General features: G+C 42.0%; 3 protein-coding genes across 23 annotated transcripts in view; 1 reads left to right on the forward strand and 2 right to left on the reverse strand.

Annotated features, from left to right (window-relative positions):
- The first annotated feature begins 139 nt into the window (after positions 1 to 139).
- Positions 140 to 1,367, forward strand: LOC117892665 (tubulin-folding cofactor B). The gene is made up of 4 exons (XM_034799053.1): positions 140 to 382; positions 463 to 831; positions 898 to 1,019; positions 1,084 to 1,367. The coding sequence occupies exons 1-4, from the start codon at positions 284 to 286 to the stop codon at positions 1,199 to 1,201; spliced, it is 708 nt and encodes a 235-aa protein (XP_034654944.1). The 5' UTR covers positions 140 to 283; the 3' UTR covers positions 1,202 to 1,367.
- A 1,118-nt stretch (positions 1,368 to 2,485) lies between these two features.
- Positions 2,486 to 3,691, reverse strand: LOC117892666. Its single transcript, XM_034799054.1, has one exon. It carries the CDS (start codon positions 3,652 to 3,654, stop codon positions 3,028 to 3,030), a length of 627 nt encoding a protein of 208 aa, XP_034654945.1. The 5' UTR covers positions 3,655 to 3,691; the 3' UTR covers positions 2,486 to 3,027.
- Positions 3,692 to 3,703: 12 nt separating this feature from the next.
- LOC117892655 (serine/threonine-protein kinase MARK2-like) overlaps positions 3,704 to 19,965 on the reverse strand; it is a 30,080-nt gene continuing 13,818 nt past the window's right edge. For 2 of the 21 annotated variants that reach the window (XM_034799023.1, XM_034799022.1), the window contains exons 2-17: positions 17,800 to 19,427; positions 17,403 to 17,618; positions 17,097 to 17,317; positions 16,755 to 17,036; positions 16,491 to 16,684; positions 15,218 to 15,330; positions 14,945 to 15,128; positions 14,748 to 14,862; positions 14,553 to 14,680; positions 14,319 to 14,481; positions 13,610 to 13,723; positions 10,306 to 10,394; positions 9,253 to 9,376; positions 4,101 to 4,250; positions 3,922 to 4,040; positions 3,704 to 3,845 (exon numbers count right to left, since the gene is read on the reverse strand). In XM_034799023.1, coding sequence (XP_034654914.1) covers positions 3,787 to 3,845; positions 3,922 to 4,040; positions 4,101 to 4,250; positions 9,253 to 9,376; positions 10,306 to 10,394; positions 13,610 to 13,723; positions 14,319 to 14,481; positions 14,553 to 14,680; positions 14,748 to 14,862; positions 14,945 to 15,128; positions 15,218 to 15,330; positions 16,491 to 16,684; positions 16,755 to 17,036; positions 17,097 to 17,317; positions 17,403 to 17,618; positions 17,800 to 19,194 — 3,666 coding nt within the window. In that variant the 5' untranslated portion in view covers positions 19,195 to 19,427 and the 3' untranslated portion in view covers positions 3,704 to 3,786. Of the gene's footprint in view, positions 3,846 to 3,921; positions 4,041 to 4,100; positions 4,251 to 4,824; positions 6,476 to 9,252; positions 9,377 to 10,305; positions 10,395 to 13,609; positions 13,724 to 14,318; positions 14,482 to 14,552; positions 14,681 to 14,747; positions 14,863 to 14,944; positions 15,129 to 15,217; positions 15,331 to 16,490; positions 16,685 to 16,754; positions 17,037 to 17,096; positions 17,318 to 17,402; positions 17,619 to 17,799; positions 19,428 to 19,965 lie in introns of those variants that run through there. The other 19 variants (XM_034799028.1, XM_034799024.1, XM_034799027.1 and 16 more) reach the window with 19 other exon arrangements.

Raw genomic sequence — 19,965 nt, forward strand, 5'->3', positions numbered from 1 at the left:
AATAACTCGTAAACGAGATTGCACGCGAGCAAAATTGTCCCGCAAAGTGTAATTGAGTTTTCGTGGGTTAAGTCATGCGATATAATTTGCGAGCTTTTGGTTTGCTGGGTTTTCATTTCATGGTATTTTTACAACGCGTTAGTTCATTTTGAAAACGCCGTGACTAATTTGTTCCAGCTTGCGAATTTTGATTTATTTTCATTCTAAATTCTTATTTAATCATTCCCAAAGATTTGTGATATCAACTGCACGTCCCAGTAGACCCTAGTCAAGAATATAAGAGATGGCTGATTTTGTCAAAGTTAATGTATCCAACTCGCATAACGATGCCGTTGCATTCGAGGTGAAGCTTGCCAAAGACTTGACCATCGATGCGCTAAAGGTACGTCCACATGGAGACATATTTCTAGAAAATCGAACATTTCAGGGAACATCCACTTTCATGGTGGTTTCTTTCTGCAGAGTAAGCTGGAAATATTGACGGGAGGCAGTGCCGGCACGATGAAAGTAGAAGTTTTCAAGGGCGACAAGTGCTTGGGCAGCCTGGATAACAACGATGCCCAGCTGGGATACTATGTAAATTGCGATGGCCTTCGCCTTCACGTCATCGATGCCTTCGCCAGCTTCTGCTTTGACGCCCCCGTTGAGAAGTTCGAGCTGAGCAAAGACCAGTACGACCAAAGGTCCGACTCAGTGCGGAATTACCTGAAACAAAATCGCCTGGGGAAGTACAACGAGGAGGAAATGCAGCAGATTGAGGAAAAGAAGCGTCAGCAAGCGGAAGAGCTGCAGAGGCAGGCCGAGCTGTGTGTCCTAGATAAACGATGCGAGGTAAACGAGTTGAATAGAACCTGCAAGAGAACAATATATTGATTGCTCTACTCTCTGATGCTCCAGGTGACTGTGCAGGGCAATCCACGACGCCGTGGAACGATCAAGTACAATGGACCCCTTGAGGGGAAGAGTGGTATATTCATTGGAATACAATATGATGAACCACTGGGAAAGAATAACGGAAGGTACCTGTCTATCATGACACACACGATTCGAAATTGCCAACTTACGTCTTTCCATTTTTTACAGTGTCAATGGTAAAGTGTACTTTGTGTGCCCACCAAATTATGGTGGCTTCGTCTCGCCGTTATCCGTGACTGTGGGTGATTTTCCACCAGAAGACTTCAACCTTGATGAAGAACTCTGAACATTTTTCAATCCACCTATCCAATCTCGCATCGCACATCTCACACTTTAAATGAAAGACTAAACAAAAACCTAACTTTAGTTATGCCATTTTATATTTATTAATTAAAACATCTATGTATGTATATCAGATAATCTTACAACATGATTATTTGTAAATTCTATAATCGGGTTTATCATTTTTTCTGATTTAATGGTGTTGTCAATCATTCACATCTGTTTATTTTACGCGTAACTCAACCTTTTGTAGACAAAATAAATACCAGAAGTAAGAATACGCTATCAAATATTGTGCAATAAGGATCTGCGGATTGATGGCCGCTGATTGATGACAACAGAACTGTCTGCAAACTGTCAAAGATCTCTTCTAGGTTGGGCGGTAGGGGAGCTTTCTACGTGAGGATATTTTCCGAGGCAATATATGTATTAAGCTTGCTTGCTTTATATGTTTATTTATGCTTGTATTATATACTTATGTGTGTGTGTATGGTTGTATGCATGTATGTATTTTTCATTCTTAATGCTAATATTTATTAATAAATTGCAATCAGCTGTCGTTTAACAACAAATACATATATATAAAACGTTGCATGCATTTACTCGAAGGTCTAGAAGTGTTTTAGAAATGCGTCACAATCATGATGGTTTGCAAACTTTAAGTGTAACTATGTTTTGGTATTAATAGACTGATTTTGAGCCTCCACATACTTGTCAAATCAACTAAGATAAATGGTCTTTAACGGCTTTTTCTACATCTCACTTGTTGAGATCGGTTCTGCTTTAGTAAAACCCATTTTCTTCTCCATAACGCATTAAAGTCTGATTCTGCATAAAGCTCAAGCCCAGCCTCTATCCTCTGTGTGTTTGGGTTGTCCGAATATAGATGAACTTGGTGGGCAACTATGTAAATAATTGGCCATAATTGCATTCGAGTTTTACATATATTTCGTTTCCGATCGGTTGAGTAAACTTGAAGCCTTAACAGTAGATAATATATGTACGTACATCTCTTTCCTGTGTTCTATGAACTGTTCAAATTGAATGAAATTAACCAAAACTTCAGGTATACAAGTACCAATTTATACCAACTACCATATTCGAGCAGATCTTAACATTTACAATTGCTGCTGCTTTTGTTGTTGATTTCTCATTATGTCGAGGAAGAACTTCGGCTTTCCGAGCTGCAATCCGAGCACTGATACTTTATACTAATATACCTGATGCTGCCCTTAAGCTTTGCAAACAACGTTCTTTAAAGTATCTCTTAAAAATGAAACAACCCGAATTTGGATATCAGTGTATATTGTGTACTTTGATAACTTCCTTGCCAAGCAATTATTTTTTGTTTTTACTGGATATCGACACATAAATGCAGTTTATAGAGCGTTGATTTGTTCTTGTTAATATTTATTATTATTGTTTTATTGAATTGTGTGTGTGTGTGTGTGTGTGTTTGTTTCTTTTTGTCATGATTATATTTATATACTTGTATTTTGTTGTTTCCTTCTCTAGACTCCTAACAATTACGGTATTGTATGTAAATGTGTGCGTATCTATGTGGGTTCTAATGCATTGTCAGTGTAGATACAGAGCTCGTCTGCTCGATTGTTATACGAGCACATGCATATGCATGTTGTAGTTTATCCAATGCGTTAGATCAATGAAGGATACTAACACGTACGAGTACTACTATTTACTTGAGATTCTGTGTACGCACCGACCCAAATATTTTAGCAAAACATACATAATTGATGCGTATTCTACATATCTCTTCACATATCTAGAATTATATTTCGCATGTGGTTCGACGACCCGGTTCCATTATATTTAGAGTGTTGTGGTGCGTAGCATTGCCACATGCGATTTGGTGTTTGGTTTCTCCTCAGCCTGTTCGGTTGGGACCTGCGACTCCTTTGATATTGTGCTGGTCCTGGGTGCACCTTTTTTTTCCGACCCACCGTGCCGGAAGGCTGTTAGTTTGCGCACAATGAGGCTGCCCGTGTGTTTGAGGTTCCTTTTTATTCGATTACTTCCGCCGCTGCCGCTGCCACTGCCACTGTCATCCCCTCTGCTCTTTTGGCCACCGATGTCCGTAGATGTGGTCGTTGGACCTTTGCTTGCCGCTTTGATAGATTCATGCGCTTTATGTTCGACGCCCTCGCCATCCTCCTCCAAAATGGCGTTTATCGTATTTAATTCACTGCAGAGGGGCAGGACAATTGAATCGCTGGGCTGCGCATCAATACCCAGCGAGTCCTTATCACGCACTATGCCGAGCCGTGCTGCCTGTATATCGTCGCCTGCCTCCAGATTTTCCTTGGAGCTAAAGGGCGAGTACATGTGAAAAGCCGAATGCAATGATCCAGATTTTTTCGAGTCCTCGTTTCCCGCGCTAGACAGCCTGCTCTTCTTGCGCCGCTGCGAGCCATGCTGACTGGTCAGGGATCGGCACATAAGCGAGAGATCTGACAGCTTACTGCTACCGTCATTGCTGGCCGTGCGACGGTAGTCAGATGAGATGTTGTCGGCATCAGTATCCCTGGCGGCAGCAGCGGCGGCTATCCCCTCATGGTTATTTTGGTTAAGTCACAGACGTAGGTCAAAAGCAATGCGAGACGCAATGTTCTTGAAACCAATGCTGGTGCCTGAAAAAATACGAGGAGAAAAGGGTGTTGTTGCAGCAGGTGATCTGGTAGTGCCAGTAAATAATTGCACACTCACCAGAGATCCGCTTAAAGCGCACCCCATTCAAGGAGAGTCGCGGCAGCTTGCACACTTCAATCTCCCACTGCACCAAGGAGTCCGTATTGGGATCGCCATGCACGCACCAGAGCACAAACCTAATCGAATTCAAATGGTAAATTCATTATCCTCCTAATTCATCTATCCTGTCTCCTCACCTCTCCCGCTGCTCATAGTCGCAGTTGTTTTGATCCAGCACTTCGCGTATCTTTTGCATTATCTGATCGGGCATGAGGGGCGATGTTGTCTTCATGGACCATGTAAAGCGCAAAACACGTGGTTTCGCTGGCTCTTCCGTGGTTGATTGACTGAAATTAAATAACCGGTTTAAAACAACGAACATTCTCGCCAACCACAAAAAAGAATCGAGGTGTATACATTTTCTGAGACAAGTATTAAGCGTATATGGCTATGGCCTTTCGCATGCCGAGCTGTTTAACTGAACTTTCAGATCTAAGATGTTTCCCCTAATTTTTGACATGTTCCAAGAACAAGCACCCACGGCTGCATTCCATGCCCAAAGAAAGAATTCCTGAACATGTTTTACCGTCATCTGATCTTGTCATTGTCAGTACGTCAGAATTTAGCAAATTAGGTCAGTTATGGCAATCGCCATTTGATCGAAGCAATTTAAGTTTAAAATTTAAGTTCAAAAGTCACATTTTTGCCTGGAGTGTTCGGGGAGTGAAAGCAATCCTCTCGGACAGCCGGACAACTAGTAATCAAAGTGTGTTTGCCCCCCTACTACTCGGACATTTGCACTTGTGTTAAATCCCAAAGCTTAGGCTGAAAGTTGGGCAAGGGTGTGGGATGGTGATTGATGAGGTGGATCCAGCAAATGCAAAATGGAGAAATGAAATATAATTGAAATGCGTGTAGAGGTTTTCTTTGCTCACAAATGTTTCACATCATTTATTATGGTTTTATTAAATTATCAATTGTTTTAATTATGCGTTATTTCTTTGAAACTTAATATTTAAAGATAACTACGGGTCGAGCCACTGAAGGTGTCCGACATTAACACGATTTATAGATAATCATCTGTACAAATAAAATGGTCGCATGCACTAGTGGTAATACATTGTTATTCCTTGAATTTAAGCTTAATTTGTTTAATTTCTGGTATGCTTAAAATGCTAATAACGCTGCACGCTCCTCCCTCTGGTTCCCTGCACCCAGAATTATTCAGCTCTGGCGCAGATTTTGTTGTGTGTGTGTGTGTGTGTGGGGGAGCATTGGGTGTGATTTATGAATTGCAAGTTCGTTAGTTGGTTGCTTGGTTGATTGGCTGGCTGGCTGGCTGGCTGGTTGGCTCGCTGGCTGAAGTCTGATTGTATGATCCACGGATACAATTTAGTGCAAGCTCAAATCGGAATTTGGAATACAAATACAGTCCATACATACAATACAAACATACATACATACAACTACAGATATTGCTAAATAAAAGTTAAGATCGTACAGTAGTTACACAATTAGCAACTTCTTTTGGTGTTTTATTGATTTTACTTTCAGTTCAGCTTAGATCGATCGGTTTAGATTTGGGTTTCAGTTTTTTTTAGTTTAGTTGAGTTCAGTTAAGGCTAACGTTCAGTGTGTAATGTACGAACAACTACTCTGTCTCTGTGTTACTCTGCCACGTTTTCGCTGATGCTCACTTCATTTCGTGATTCCGTGCTTCCGTGACGATGTAATATCCAGAATAGATTTTATTTATGTGTATTTTAGGTATAGTACTCGTAGGTGTAATATTTAGTAGTTGATGTTGGATCCACAATCGTGACAGTGACAGACAGCAACTGTAGTCAGTATTCTCTCTGATTTATTGCATTATTACACGAGTGCTCACGAGTATCGGTATCGTATCGCCGCCTGCGTTTTTCTCATTGCAATTTCGTTTAATTTCATTTCATTTCATTCATTTGTTCTGCTCATTTATGTTCTTCCATGCGCTGCTCGCTCCTCGCATCGTTTTGCAAACAATGAAAACAAAGGGTTCGTAATTTGTGTTTGTTGTTGCTTTACTTTAAATATATATATATATATGTATATGTATATGTACGTTTAATTTATATAAATGTATATGTATAATTAGTTAATAATTGTAATAAAACATAGGCGCATTTGTGAAATTTGCAACGCAATTAACGCAACGGAACTCAACGTTGTCGGTGTTCATTTGAGGGCAGCTGACTCGAAGCGGCTCGAACCATTTTCGGAATCGGAATTGAAATCGAAAGCAGTTAAACGTAGTCGATATTCTGTATCTTTATCGTTTTCGGTATTCGTATCGGATCGGTATCGAAACGACGCGGAGCAAAATAACCCGATCCAATCTGAATCGACCTTATCTCTGTACTCTGTCTGTTCATATCATATCTCTCTCTCTTTCTCTCTCGCTCTCTCACTTTCTCTCTCTCTGTACCTCTCCGTCACGCGCGTTTACTCTAGGGGGAATCGTTTGTCTCAGTTTCAGTTTTAGAACTATTAACAAGAAGTAGTTAATGCTTGTTTTGTTAATTACTGGTTTGGCCTAAAATTAAAGAAAAAATTTTAAACAAATTATTCACGGCTGGAAAAAATATTAATAATGGGTAAAACAAATACCAGAAATGAAACCAAAGAAGACAGATTAGAATAGAACGGAATAATGGTAAAAGTTTTGTTTGTTGTTTTGTTTTTTATGTTTCTTCGTACTAGAAAAAGAAAAGTAAACGCAATATCGCTTCAACAACTGATAAGTTCATTGTACATTTCGCATTGTCTTTTTTTAAATAATCAACAGCATTATCGTAATCGTAATCGTAATTAAACTGATCATGTATTTAACAAATGAAGGAAAAGAGACGAGTACAAAGGAGCCTTCCTAGCGGTGTGGTGATTTAATGCAAGTACAGAGTTGTATAAAGCAAACGTGGGTATACAGGATTGGTTTGGAACTACTACAAAATATCTATATGCATATCGTATGTAACAGTATACATACATACATGTATATTGAAATTATAAATTCAAACAAGAGTAAACAAATTATAGATGTGACGGAGATTTCGAGAGCGTAGAGAGGAAGCGACAGACGACAGACGTTGGCAGTTCGGCTCTTGTCATGGATTCTGTTTGCTATTACTATTACACGTGATTGCACCTATTGTATGTATGGTTTGTATTTTTGTTGTATTTGTACTTCAGAGGTTTAGGTTTAGATACAGAGTCTTGCAACCGATTCGGCAGTCAACATATCGTATTATTTCGTTTTATGATGGAGCTTTTTTTGATTACAGGGCAGGCACTGACACATCGGCATATCATCCCGAACGATTGCCAGTTATTTTTTCAATCATTGTTACTACAGCCGAGCCACACACTCACACTCGCACACACACAATCATTTGGAGATCACTGAGTAAATACATAGTATGTACGCACGTACGTATACATATATGGTACGTAAAAATGCTAACTAAATATGAGTAGGAATACAAATGTATTAGCAAGTAAATGCATGCGTCATTCCAGCCCCAAACTGGCATATGCACCCCCACAGCTACGCAGATCCACGGAACCCAATGGACCCCCAACCAACGGAGGATCCACCACAAAAACAAAGTGAGTTCGTGCCTCTGGTTCGTGTCGGTGCATATACGAATTTTGAGTCTGTTCTTAAGCAAATGTCCTGCGTGTACGTTAGGCTCTGTGTTAAATGTTCGGGTACATACTCGTACACATATAGTAGTACATACATACTTTCATTCTGAAACACTTTCAGTTCAAAATAATGGAAAAAATAAACAAAATAAGAAAGCAACAAAAAAGAAAAGGAACCAGAATTAAAATTCCATATACAAAAAATGTGCATATCATTAGTGGAAAATAAGTAACCATTTCATAGTCATGAGAAACTCAACTCCTCTCTCCTCTTTCAAACAAACTCAAATTTAATTAAATGAAATCTTGACCGGCAAATCTTTGCATGCAACCAACCAAATTGGGAGTGGAGTGGAGTGCTCTTCCGCGAACCACCCAACGCAACGGTTTAGAACGGTTGTTGTTAGTAACGTTATTATTTCCTACGGTCAGAACTGTAGCGCATGTGCATAAGTAGCAGTAAAAAGTTAATGGGAAATGTCGGTTAAGTGGATGGGTTTCCGTGATCGCCGCAAGACTTCATCTACACCTTCATTGGATTCCAACTTGGATTCCCCTCAGTCTCTGGCCCTTTCTCTTTCTCTCTCTCGGTATCTTTTGCATTTTCGGTTGTGCAGTTTGGTGGACCTTAACAATGGCGATACTTGTTGGTGATTGTGTGAAGCGCCAAACGAACGAACTTGCATAAACATCACGTGATTGACATTAAACAAAACAGAAATTATACACAGAAATGTTAGTGCATTTACAGAATACTAATGACTCACGTAGAGCCATATACACAGTGCGTTTCAGACGATTATCTGGGACTATCAACGAATTACGTTTATCTGGGATTCTCTCAGCTTTCGAATCACAACATAGATGATCTTTTATCTAAAAAAATTAGGTGATTATCGTTTATTGTATGTCAACAATTTGTATTTTGTGGGATTTCCAGGGATTTGTGCGGAAATAAAACAGACAAAATCGAATTTCCCAGTGCCAGATAATTTTAAGACGGTTTTTAGCCAATTTGCTTTTAACAGGTTCTGTCCGCAGTCTATCTTCATCTCCCTGTCCGAAGGTCTGCATCATTGATTGATTGATCAAGGTCTTTCCTTTAATAATAGCACTAGGTAAAAATAGTAGCCTCCTAAGGCCAAGGTTTCTTTGTCAATACCCGCATATTCAAGATACATTTATGAAATATTTGTAGTCATATGCTTAATGTGTTTCTTTTTAGCGATAACTTGGAGCTGGCTTGGGGTGAGCAAAAACTCGTTTTGGACAGAATTGATATGCAGAATGGACTTTGTACAGTACAGAACATAGACACACACACCCATGTGTCATAAACAAATACATTTTAATAGGTGTATACGCGCATGGGTGTGTGTGCTGCAGATATGCAATTTAACGAAACAAAAAATATATGAAACATAAAATGAAAAACAAGGAAAAATACACGAGAAACAAACGAAAACAGAGTAAATAAACACGGAAACGATAAATAATAAATGATGTACTTATAAAAAGGAAGGAAATTATAAACGAAAATCGATTAAAAAAGGTAAACAAATTCGAATTTGCAGTTTGCATTTGCTTTTCTTCTAATATTCCATTAACTGAAGAAATCAAATTGGCATTTCGAGTGATACATATTCTGGTTGGATTGGCACTTACCGTTTGCTAAAACGTGAGGAGAGTTTGGAAAAGAAGCTCATACGCCCCGGATGGGAAGAGTCGCCGGAGGCCCCACTTGTGCCCGAGTATTCCAGCGCCGTGTTGTTTCGTGCTCTGGTTTGACCTGTGGAGAGCAACGATCATTTAGATTAGCAGCGAACATCATTGTGCAGCACACGAGACACAATCTACGAATTGGATAACTCCTTAGTAATACTGACAAGTACGTACACATGTATTAGGATACGATCGTTACGATGTTTATACATGGATTTTATGTACATACACTAACGAACATATGTATGTACATATGTACATATGTCCCATTTTGTTGGCACAAAGTGCACTGTGCAACGGCGCTCCCAGTGCACTTTGCCCCAAGTGGTATTAATGCCAGATGGTAGTTAACAATAGTTTTGATATATATGTGTTTTTTTTTTTATAAGCGATTTATGGGTATCGCGGTAGCTGAATGTAAACAGAAAAATGTCTCTGTTTCTATAAGACTCTATCGTTTAACATTTTGTGTTGCTATGAATAGTTTTCCATTTGTATTTCCAAACACACAAAGATATGTACAGGAGTGGCGGTATGGGCAGGGGCGGGGTTATTAGGGAAAGGTTCAAGTATAGAAGGCATACGTACGAACAAACAAACGTGCATGGAAGTTGTGTGCAACAGATCGCGGAAATTATAAGCGATGTGGTGCGGTATATAGTACTGTAGTACGTAACGGTACGATAAATAACACAAATAAACATTCAGCTAAATGATTTGATAGTCGATAACTAGATAATCGATTGAAAACTGAAAATAATCGGAGCGCGCTTGGATATGTTGATATGGATGTGGGGGTGCAGTGCGGGATTTTATTGGTATCGAATGAGAAGTGAGAAATCGTTTCAATTATCGATAATCATACGATAACTATGCAGGATTTACACAAGTAGCCTAGTTTTCGGGGAGTTTGGGCTGGGTTTGGATTTAGTAGGTGTGGATAAAATTAAATTATTATCATTAAAACTAATAAAAATAAGTGAACAGAAAACTCACCAGAGTGAAAGGTTGAACGTGATGGAACATTCCTTGGAAAGTGTCTGCTTGATTTAACAGCCGATGCCATTCTAAGTCGATCGAACAGACTATATATGTACAAGTACAATACATATGTATGCACACATAGGTATGAATGGAAATCAAATCAGTTTCGAATCGGTTCGTCGGAGTACATTCAAATCCAATGAATCGCATTTCAGGGAACGAATATGTTTTTATCAGTATACAAATGTTGATTTGGTTTTCGTTTAATTTTTGTTGTTTTCCATAAAATATTTGTTTGTGTAATCATTTGTACAAGAACCGTTCGAGGGTGAGTGTTTGAACGTAATATGGGATGAGTAATGATTGGATGAGTGTATCGTGTATCGGGGTTCGGGTGATTATTTCAAGAGAGCGGCGCACATCATCATCATCGATTCGGTTCGTATCAGTTCGGTTTGGGTTTTTGGAGTTTCGTTCCCATCCAGTGACGATTTTGTCATCGATTTGGGCATCATTTATCGATTGATGGAGTTGGATTTGTATTTGATATCGATTCGGTTCGGTTCGATTTGATTTTGGTATTTGGCAATGACGACATGTATGTAGGATGGCGGCAGGCGGGTGGGTGTTCAGAACAGCGCGAATCAAGCAGTTTGTTTTTTGTTTATGTGATAAATAGATGGCGATAACCAAAAGTTGATGGTTTTTTATATATATTTGATAATATATTGTTTTATCAATCACGTCGTAGACATAAACAAAATGAAAAGAAAAAATAAAAATAGATCATGTAAATTTCTCAAGAAGACAAGCACTTAAATATACGATTCTTATTAATTATGCTGGATACAACAAATCCTGAATGAATATGAATATAGATAAGAGGAGTTGTGGTAATGCCAGAATGCAGTACGTTGGAAAGCTGAGAGAGAGAGCAGGTACAATAGATATACATATGAATGTATGAGAAGTTCCTGATCTACATGAAAGCGGTTGGATGACTCATGCTTACGACGTTCGAGTACTTCGGATACAACAGATACATTCGACAGTATTTAGACGGGTCTCTCTGCATCTCTTATATTCGATATATTCAGCTAACAATTAGAGTTACAGTTGAAGAAACTACGCATGAAGTAGACATATCGAAGTCGTACATTGGAGAGCATATAGTTAGTATGATCAGTCAGGTACATAAGGTTACAACAGCAGCACAATAACAAGCTTTTTCAAATCGAGTATAAATCAGGGATATAAGCATTTAATAGGGAAAACGCAAAAACACACAATTATGGAGAAAATTTAATTTACGGGCGATGGTAGAGTCAATAGAGTTAGACTGACGAGGACAGACATGCATGAGGAAACGGAAACAATAGAAATTATGAATTTATAGAAACGGATATACAGATATTCCGCTTTTGCCGAGTGTCGACTCTGTGTTTGGACAATCCCAATGCGTATACGAAATAAAAAACTATTCACTTGATCAGTCTCGTAACCCTAGCAATACCGATCCGACATTCTATTCGGATATGCTATCCACCAATTACTGGGAAAGAAGCAGTAGTCGTAGCCTTGACATCGCCGCGAATTTAATCTCGTTCGGATGAATGACAAATTATGCGAAAGTATGCGAACATAAATTGGTAAAAAATAAGCCAAATCCTACACTAGTTGTACACACTTAAGTATAAATAGCAACTGTATCTGTATATGTTGGGGAGAAGGGTCGCAATCGTTTTCCGTACACCCAAAACAACTGATCATTCATAGTTAGCGAATGTTACAATTAAAATATATTAAATAATTCTCTGTAATCTAGGATTACTTGAAGCGTGTGTGTGTATGGAGACGCTCACGACCCTTGGTTAAATGAGGCACAATATAAAATCTCTTAACGTAAGATTGGATATTCACTCACCAAATTTGTTCGATTTTGTTTCGATTCGATTCGAATCCAAATTGAATTCAATTCAAAACCAAAATTCATTTCATTTACGAACATAAATGGAATTTAGTTGTTTGAATTTTTGTTGGTTTTTTGTTTGTTCAGGTTTTCAATTTGCATTACGATTACGAACGAAAAGGTAGTAGTAGTAGTAGAGTTATACAATAATTGGGCGAGCGTCGATAGGAAGACGAAGAAGGTTGTTGCAGATTCAGATTCAGATTCGTAGGTGGTGGTTGGTGGTGTTATTTGTTGTTTCGGATATAGAACGCCACAAAGAATGGATGTACATATGTGGTAGTGTAGTAGTTATCAAATTAGACATTTGTTTTGTAAACAGACAATGTTTAAAATTGTAAAAAACATGAAAAGATAAGAGATTTACATTATTCAATTGATCAAATGGTTAGATCGATAAAAATACATTGAAAATAGTATACAAAAAGAATAGAGAACCAAACAAGAAAAGGCCAACACTACAATAAATACTAATAATAGAAGAGTCAACAGACATTAATAATATTCAAATTAAATAGATACTCTGAAATTATTTATAGAAACAGGCATATATGCATTCTATGTATATATGTAGGCTTGATCTCCACATGTTCATCGATCCCAGAACACGCGCTTAGACATACAACGGTTATACCTCGCTGTTGGTATCGCTCCACAATCCTAATCTGAAATATCTATACAGAACCATGTGACAGACAGATATCTACTACTTGCGACAGCCGAGTCTCAGACAACACGCACAGCACGAATTATCTAATTCAATTTGGATTTTCGGTTTAAATTTAGAGTGGTGAGAATTATTGTCAGCCTCTGGGATTCGGTTCGCTCTAATTGCCTTGCTAATGGATATTAATTGGCCAAAAGTGGGAAAAGGGAAACGACAGATAGACTAAATTATTAATTAGGATAAGCCATAACTTGAATTCTTTACAAAACCTCCAGAATATATCAAAAGTTAAGTTTATATAAAGCTGGGTATTTGACTTGATTTTCTAGGAATTAGAAATAATTATTGGAAAAGAATTTGATTTTGCTTTGCCTGTACATCGGAGGTCCATATGCATACGAAGGTTTATATGTGGGTGGATGAGTGCTTTCGGCATTGTTTTAATATTATTGGAAACTAAATCGGTAGAGCTCTTGGTGACTGATATGGAAACTATGATTTATGAAGGGGACGTGTCGATGTGAATGTCCAAATGCACAATAATTCTCACAAAAAGAAATCAAATGGCAGCCAATCTTGGAAATGATAAGAAGTAATTGAGTTTCAAATAATCCGATAATCAAAGTAACAAAATGTTGTATACAGTTTTTGCTTTGTTTGTTAATTAGACAAGTGTATACCTCGTTCCGAGCGGGTCATTCGAGACTGAGACGCATCCGTCTGTGGAGGGGCGAGGGCTCGATACAGACGCGCTTTTCGTATGACCTTTTCCAGCGGGAGCTGCCGATCCGCTGCTGGTTACGTGCATAGTGATGGTAGAATCGTAATCGTAAATAGGTTGTAGGTATCGTTTGTATTGCAAGTGATTGGGTTTTGATTTGATTCGGTATTCTTTTGATAGGTTAAGGTTTTTCGGTTTGAATGGAACCAAATGAAACGAACGTGAAATTAAAACGAAATCACTTTTGAATTGTGCTGACTGCACGGCAACTAAAGAGAACTGAATTGTGCGTGACGGTATACGATTACGTTTCTATCGAGGGTTGGGAATTTGTTCTTGTGGTTCTGTCGCCAATTCCACGCCACTGCATGACCGCACCATCGGCCAATATGCAGACTTAATGCTTTCTAGGCCGAGCGGTTCCATGAACGGGAAGACGTGCAAACCAAAGACAAAACTATAAAGGACAGGCTCCACAAACTAACGACAAACTGAACAACTAAATGGCGCCTGCCAAAACGAGGGTATTACATATGGCATTGCAAACAATAACCGGGATTCGATACAGCAGTAAGGAAAACTAATTCAGCATAAGAAAACAAGGCACTACTGTTGCCCAGGGTGGCAACGGTTGGCACAAACAAATGGCAAGCTCCGGTCTCACGTACTTTGTCTCTGCAGGGATAACGTTGGTCTTCTCCGTCGACGAGGTCTTCTCGTAGAGCGTTGTGGAGCGGCGTGGAATGATGCCACTAGTGCCGCTCACCGTGCGATTGCCGTTCGTCGGATCATACTTCGTTGCCGTACGAGGCTTGGCGGGACTGTTCAGAGCTGCAAGCGGATTAAGGTGAATGGAACGGGTTAGATAGAACTATGCTAAACTTTAGATCAAATCCTCATACTTGTGTCTGTCGTGGTGAGCATCTTTTGGGTGGCCGAAGCTGGCCTCTGGTTCTGTGCGGCCAAGCGCGCCGTGTTCTCCTTAATTGTGGCCGAGTCGATGGTGTTTTGGCGCTTGAAATTGCTGCCACTGCAATGGGAAATTAAATAATGTTGCAAAACAATTGGCGTGTCCATAATCTGCATATTCAACTTACACTGATGCACGATCCGCCGCTGTGCCTGCAGCGTTGTAGTTGTTGCTTGGATTCACCGCACCCACAGCTCCCGCCGCGGCCGCCACAGTTACGGCTGCATTTGCCGGTCCAGTGCCTGCGATGAGAAAGAGCAGAGGTACTTATTAGAATGGGTCCCATTGTACATGATATACGGTTAGCCCCTTGACGGGACTTACGCAATGTTTCCGCACCGGACGAGGCTCGACGACTAGGCTTAGTGCTAGACGCCGATATGCTCCTGTGAACCCCTCTATGTGTGGGACTCTGCACGCCCGCACTTCCCACATTGGCGCCCGCATCATTGCCAGAGATGTTGCGCAGTGATAGTGAGGAGCCCGATCGCGATCCATCACTTTCCGGCTGCATTGAGGGCAGAAGAGAGAGAGAGAGAGAGACAAGGGAAGAATGAGGCAACATGGAAAATCGGGAATATGCCGCACCACACTTACGTCTGTGCTCTTGCGTCCCAGCAGCAAATACGTTGCAAACACATCGTCGTAGCGCACCTGCGAGAGCGAGTTTTCAATCTCTAGTCGATTGTAGCCCATCGCGACCAGAGCTTCTGTACATCACGCGAAATGACAAACAGGAAAAGTGTGAGTAGGATGATCATTGAATGGATTGTGGGAATAATGTAGTACATTTAGATATCGCATGCAAAATCATTACGTTTGCAGCCAGGAGCTCCCATACCACAGAGCGTGGAGCATGGGGCGCACCAGCCATAGATTGTATGTATGTAAGTGTAGCCGTAGCCATGCAGCGAGCAAAACAAACGATATTTAGCTAATGAGCATCACCAGATTGACATTCGACTTGCAGCAGACCCCAAACCGGACTCAATATTCACAGCTTTACGCCTCGACTCGCATTCGAAAGTAGAAGACCACACATCAGTTCTCATCCCTTGGGAGAAATGCATTTATTTCCCATATTTCAACTCGTACATCGATAAACATTTACTAAGTGTGTGGTGTGTGCATACAGAAAGGACAGCTATGCTATGCTATGTACAGGAGATGCGAGAAAAGAAAACGAGAAACGAGAAAAGAAAAACCAAAGAAAAGGAAAAACCATTTCCGTGTCAACATTCAACACTTTCCATTCTCTTGAGCTCGTTTGGCATTCGCCTCCTCCCGGTCGGTCTGTCGGAGCAGAAGGCGAGGCAGAGGCAAAGGAAGAAGAAGGCACAAGTGGGGGTAAATAGAACAGAGATTAATGCGATTAATGCGAGGGGCTGTCTGCTGTGTGACGTAGATAGTGTTTCTCCCAACGGGATTGCATACATTTTGGGTTGGCTTCCGTTCGTCAATCAGAAAATTCACCATCAACATCAAGTTGTAGGCACTACGCCGAATCGAGAGCGAACCTTTGACACCGGTTTGTGGCCCCGCAGCTATGTGATTGAGAATTTACAAAACGAAAATCAAGATCAAGGAGGCATTACTGGCGCATCCCACCATCGCTTTGCCAGAGCCCAACAACAGCACACAGCTGCTGGTACTCTGCTCTGGGGCCACACTGGGGAACATCCGTGAACAATTATTACAAACTACGAAATTATAAACCAAGTTGGTTGGGTAACGAATGATATTAGTAATATTACATTGCAGCAGATACATAATAAGTATAACAAACAAAAGAACAAATTGGCAGGCAGAACTCCACTCCACACACACACAAATCGTTAATAATATTAGTAATGAATTTTGTATACAGTACCCGTCTTACCTATCCTCTTGGGATCGGCTAAATCGGCTTTTGGCTCTATATAAGGCTTGAGCTCATCGTCCTCAAACCCCATATTCATCCACTTGTCGCCCATGATTGTCTCTAGACTAGCACGCTTTGCGGGGTTCAGTACTAAAAATTTGCGTAGCAAATTCTCACAATCCGTCGACATATAGAAGGGGATTCTGCAAAGCACCAGACATTCAGGTTATAAAAACTGTACTTAGAAATTCTCAATTTATACGAACTACATACCTATATTTTCCTCTGAGCACACGCTCGCGCAGCTCCCTCAATGTTGAGCCGTCAAAGGGCAGGGAACCGCTCACCAAAGTATACAAGATGACGCCCAGCGACCACACATCCACCTCGGGGCCATCATACTTCTTGCCCTGGAATAACTCTGGGGCCGCATACGGTGGACTGCCGCAGAACGTGTCCAGTTTGGAGCCGGGAGTGAACTCGTTGGAAAACCCAAAGTCAGCTATCTTTATGTTCAGCTCGCTGTCCAGCAAAAGATTCTCCGCTTTTAAGTCCCTGTTGAATAAAAGGTTATAACCTTTTGCACTCATTTGACGTGCCGCATATGACTCTCACCTGTGTATAATTCTCTTTTGATGACAGTATTGCACAGCTGAGACGATTTGTCGAAACTTAACGCGTGCCTCCTTCTCCTTCATGCGTCCATGTAGTACCAGATAGTCAAAGACCTCGCCACCCGACGCGTACTCCATGATCAGATACAGGGTCTTTTCCGTTTCGATTACTTGAAACAGTTTCACAATATTGGGGTGGTCAAGCATCTTCATTATCCTAACCTGTGTTATCCCGGGATTGGAGCAGAGAAAATAAGTGCTTGATAGAGAGGACATTCATTTAAAGGAAGGACTAGCAAGCACAAACCTCTCTGAAGAGTTTCTGAAGTGACCCAGGATTGAGTTGGGTCTTGTCAATTATCTTAATGGCCACCTCCTTGCCAGTGGGCAAATGCTTGGCCAGCTTCACCTTGGCAAAGTTGCCCTTGCCGATCGTCTTGATCAGCTTGTATTTGCCAATGTGCTCCTCGGTGGCGCGCCATCGCATGGGAGCACTGCTTCGCATCTGCATGTTCGGGGAACCCTGGAAGAGTAAGACAGATATGGATTAGTTTAACTCTCTTCAAATCTCTATGGGGTCGGAGGAAATATTTAAAGATCTGTTACCCCCGACTAGTTTGGTTGGTTACTATTGATAAGACAGAAGGAGGGGTTTGTAAGATCGGTTTAAGTGCTTCTTCGGGTGGTCGGTCGGGAGGCTTTACCTGTGCAGCATGGTTGCTGTACGCATTGCTGCGGTTCACCACTGCATTGGGTGCCGGAGGAGTTGTGCGATGGTGTCCCACAGCTGGAGCAGCCGTCACAGATGCCGACCCCGAGCTGGAGCCAGATCCGGGGCGCGGATCCACGCTCGATCGAACCGCGTGCGAACTGGGTACAGCTTCGGTACGGATCGAGCTGTACGGCGGAATGGGTGCCACAATGGGCCGCTCCGAGCGCCGCTTGGAGCTGGAACTGGCACCGCTCCCAGTTCCGGCAGCCCCGCCCGCTGCATGACGATGGGATTTTTGTGCCAGTATCGCCTCGAACTGGCGCAAGTTCTCCTCACGGCGCTTGGATGCCGATATCGTGGTGGCAGTCAGCTTAGACGAAGTGATGCCATCCACAACGCTGTTGCTGCTGCCTCCACGGCTGGTGGAGGTCCTCACAGCAGGCGTGGGTGCCGTCCCAGCTGGGCGCCAGGCCGGAGCCGCCTGCTTCTCATCCGGATGCTGGTGCTTCTGCTTTAGGGTGGCCCGCATGGCCAGCACTGTGTCCGTGTTCTTGGTGTCTGAGGCGGTGCGTGCCAGCTTGTTTTTGACGGCTCCGGAGCCACTAGAGGCGACCGCCGTGTTCTTGGAATATGCACCAATGGAGTTGCGGCCGTCGCTGCCCCGCTGAAACTCAGAGAGCATCTGCTCATTGCTGTCATCGAGCTCGGCACGCCGTCCACCCAGGTACTGAAAGTCATTCTCCGACGACATGTCACTGATGCCCGACCTTAGAAGGTTCTCCGTCTCGCCGTACCGCTTGCTCTGCTTGCGCATTATCTCCATCTTCATCACGTCCATCGAAGACTGTGACTGTTGCTGGTGCTGCTGCTGCTTGAAGCTCTCCTCGACGTTGTGGATGTGCTTCTCTATGGAGCCCAGGGCGAAGGTCACTCCCACATCGTCCTCGGCAGTCATCAGGGTGCGCGGCGGCTTCTGTCGTTCCTTGGGCTGTGGGTGCAGGGTCGGCATGGCGGAGACGGCCACACGCGGCAGGGGCGGCTTCGCATCGCGTCGCCGCAGCTCCACAATCCCCAACCCGTCCCCGTTGTCTTCGGGCTGCACATGGACGCTGCCATCGAGATCGGGTTCGAGATCCTTGTGGCTGGGACCAGCTGGAGCCCTCAGCGAACTGGCAAGTAGAGTTCTCTCACGCTCCGGCAAGATTTCATTGCTTTGGCTTTGGCTGTTGTTGTTGTTGTTGTTGTTATTGTTGCTGGAGGTGGTTGTGGTGCTAGCGGTAAGGGGTACGGTTAGCTTGGGCGGCGCCGGGGCCGCCCCCTTGCGTGCTGCATAGAGCCGGACACTCTTCCGTGTGGTATCGCCACGGTTCAGGTCAGGTGTTTCCATTATGCTGCTGATTCTGCTTCTGTTGCTGTTTCTGCTTCGCCAACGGTAGCTCCACTTGTAGCTTCACCTGCTGCCTGCTTTATGTATTTCTTGTCTTCTGTAAGAGTGTGTTTGTGTGTACGGTGCACTGCACACATGTAAGTAAGTACTTGTCGGAGAGATCACAACTTTTTCTTTTAGCTTTTGTAGCTATTGTTCTTTTATGTCGGCTGGCCACACTTGCGTTTGTTACACTGTAAGTTTAGATAGGGGGAGGGTTAAGGGGAGGAGGTAGTGTGAGATTATTTTCTCTGCTTTCGGCATGCCAGTGCACCTGTGTGGGTGTCGTCTTTGTTTGGAATCGTGTGTGTGTGTCTTGTCTACGACTGACATTTTAGAGTTTTTCGCTTGAGAACATTGGCTTTTTGCTCTTTATTTAATTACTTCACTTTACTTTATCACTTATACTCCACTTTACACCTGAGTGTGTGTCTATGTGTCTGTCCGTATGTGTGTCTTTACAGTTGCTTTCTAAATGATGATCGGTAAACGGGAACAAATTCAAAGTCGTCTTTGTTTGTTTTGTCGCCTGGCCACACACCAAACCGCACACATACAAACACACACGTGTCGCAGTTGCGGCGCATTTTAAACCTCGAAAATGAATTAACTTCCATCCGTACATATGTACAGTTGTGTTCAATGAAATAGTAGTGCCGCGCCACACAATTTTCACAACTATTTTTGAGACCCTTCCAGTCTTTCGAATTGAACAAGTGATACCTTTTTGGA

The sequence above is a fragment of the Drosophila subobscura genome, chromosome E, assembly GCF_008121235.1.
Source record: "Drosophila subobscura isolate 14011-0131.10 chromosome E, UCBerk_Dsub_1.0, whole genome shotgun sequence".
NCBI lineage: Eukaryota > Metazoa > Arthropoda > Insecta > Diptera > Drosophilidae > Drosophila > Drosophila subobscura.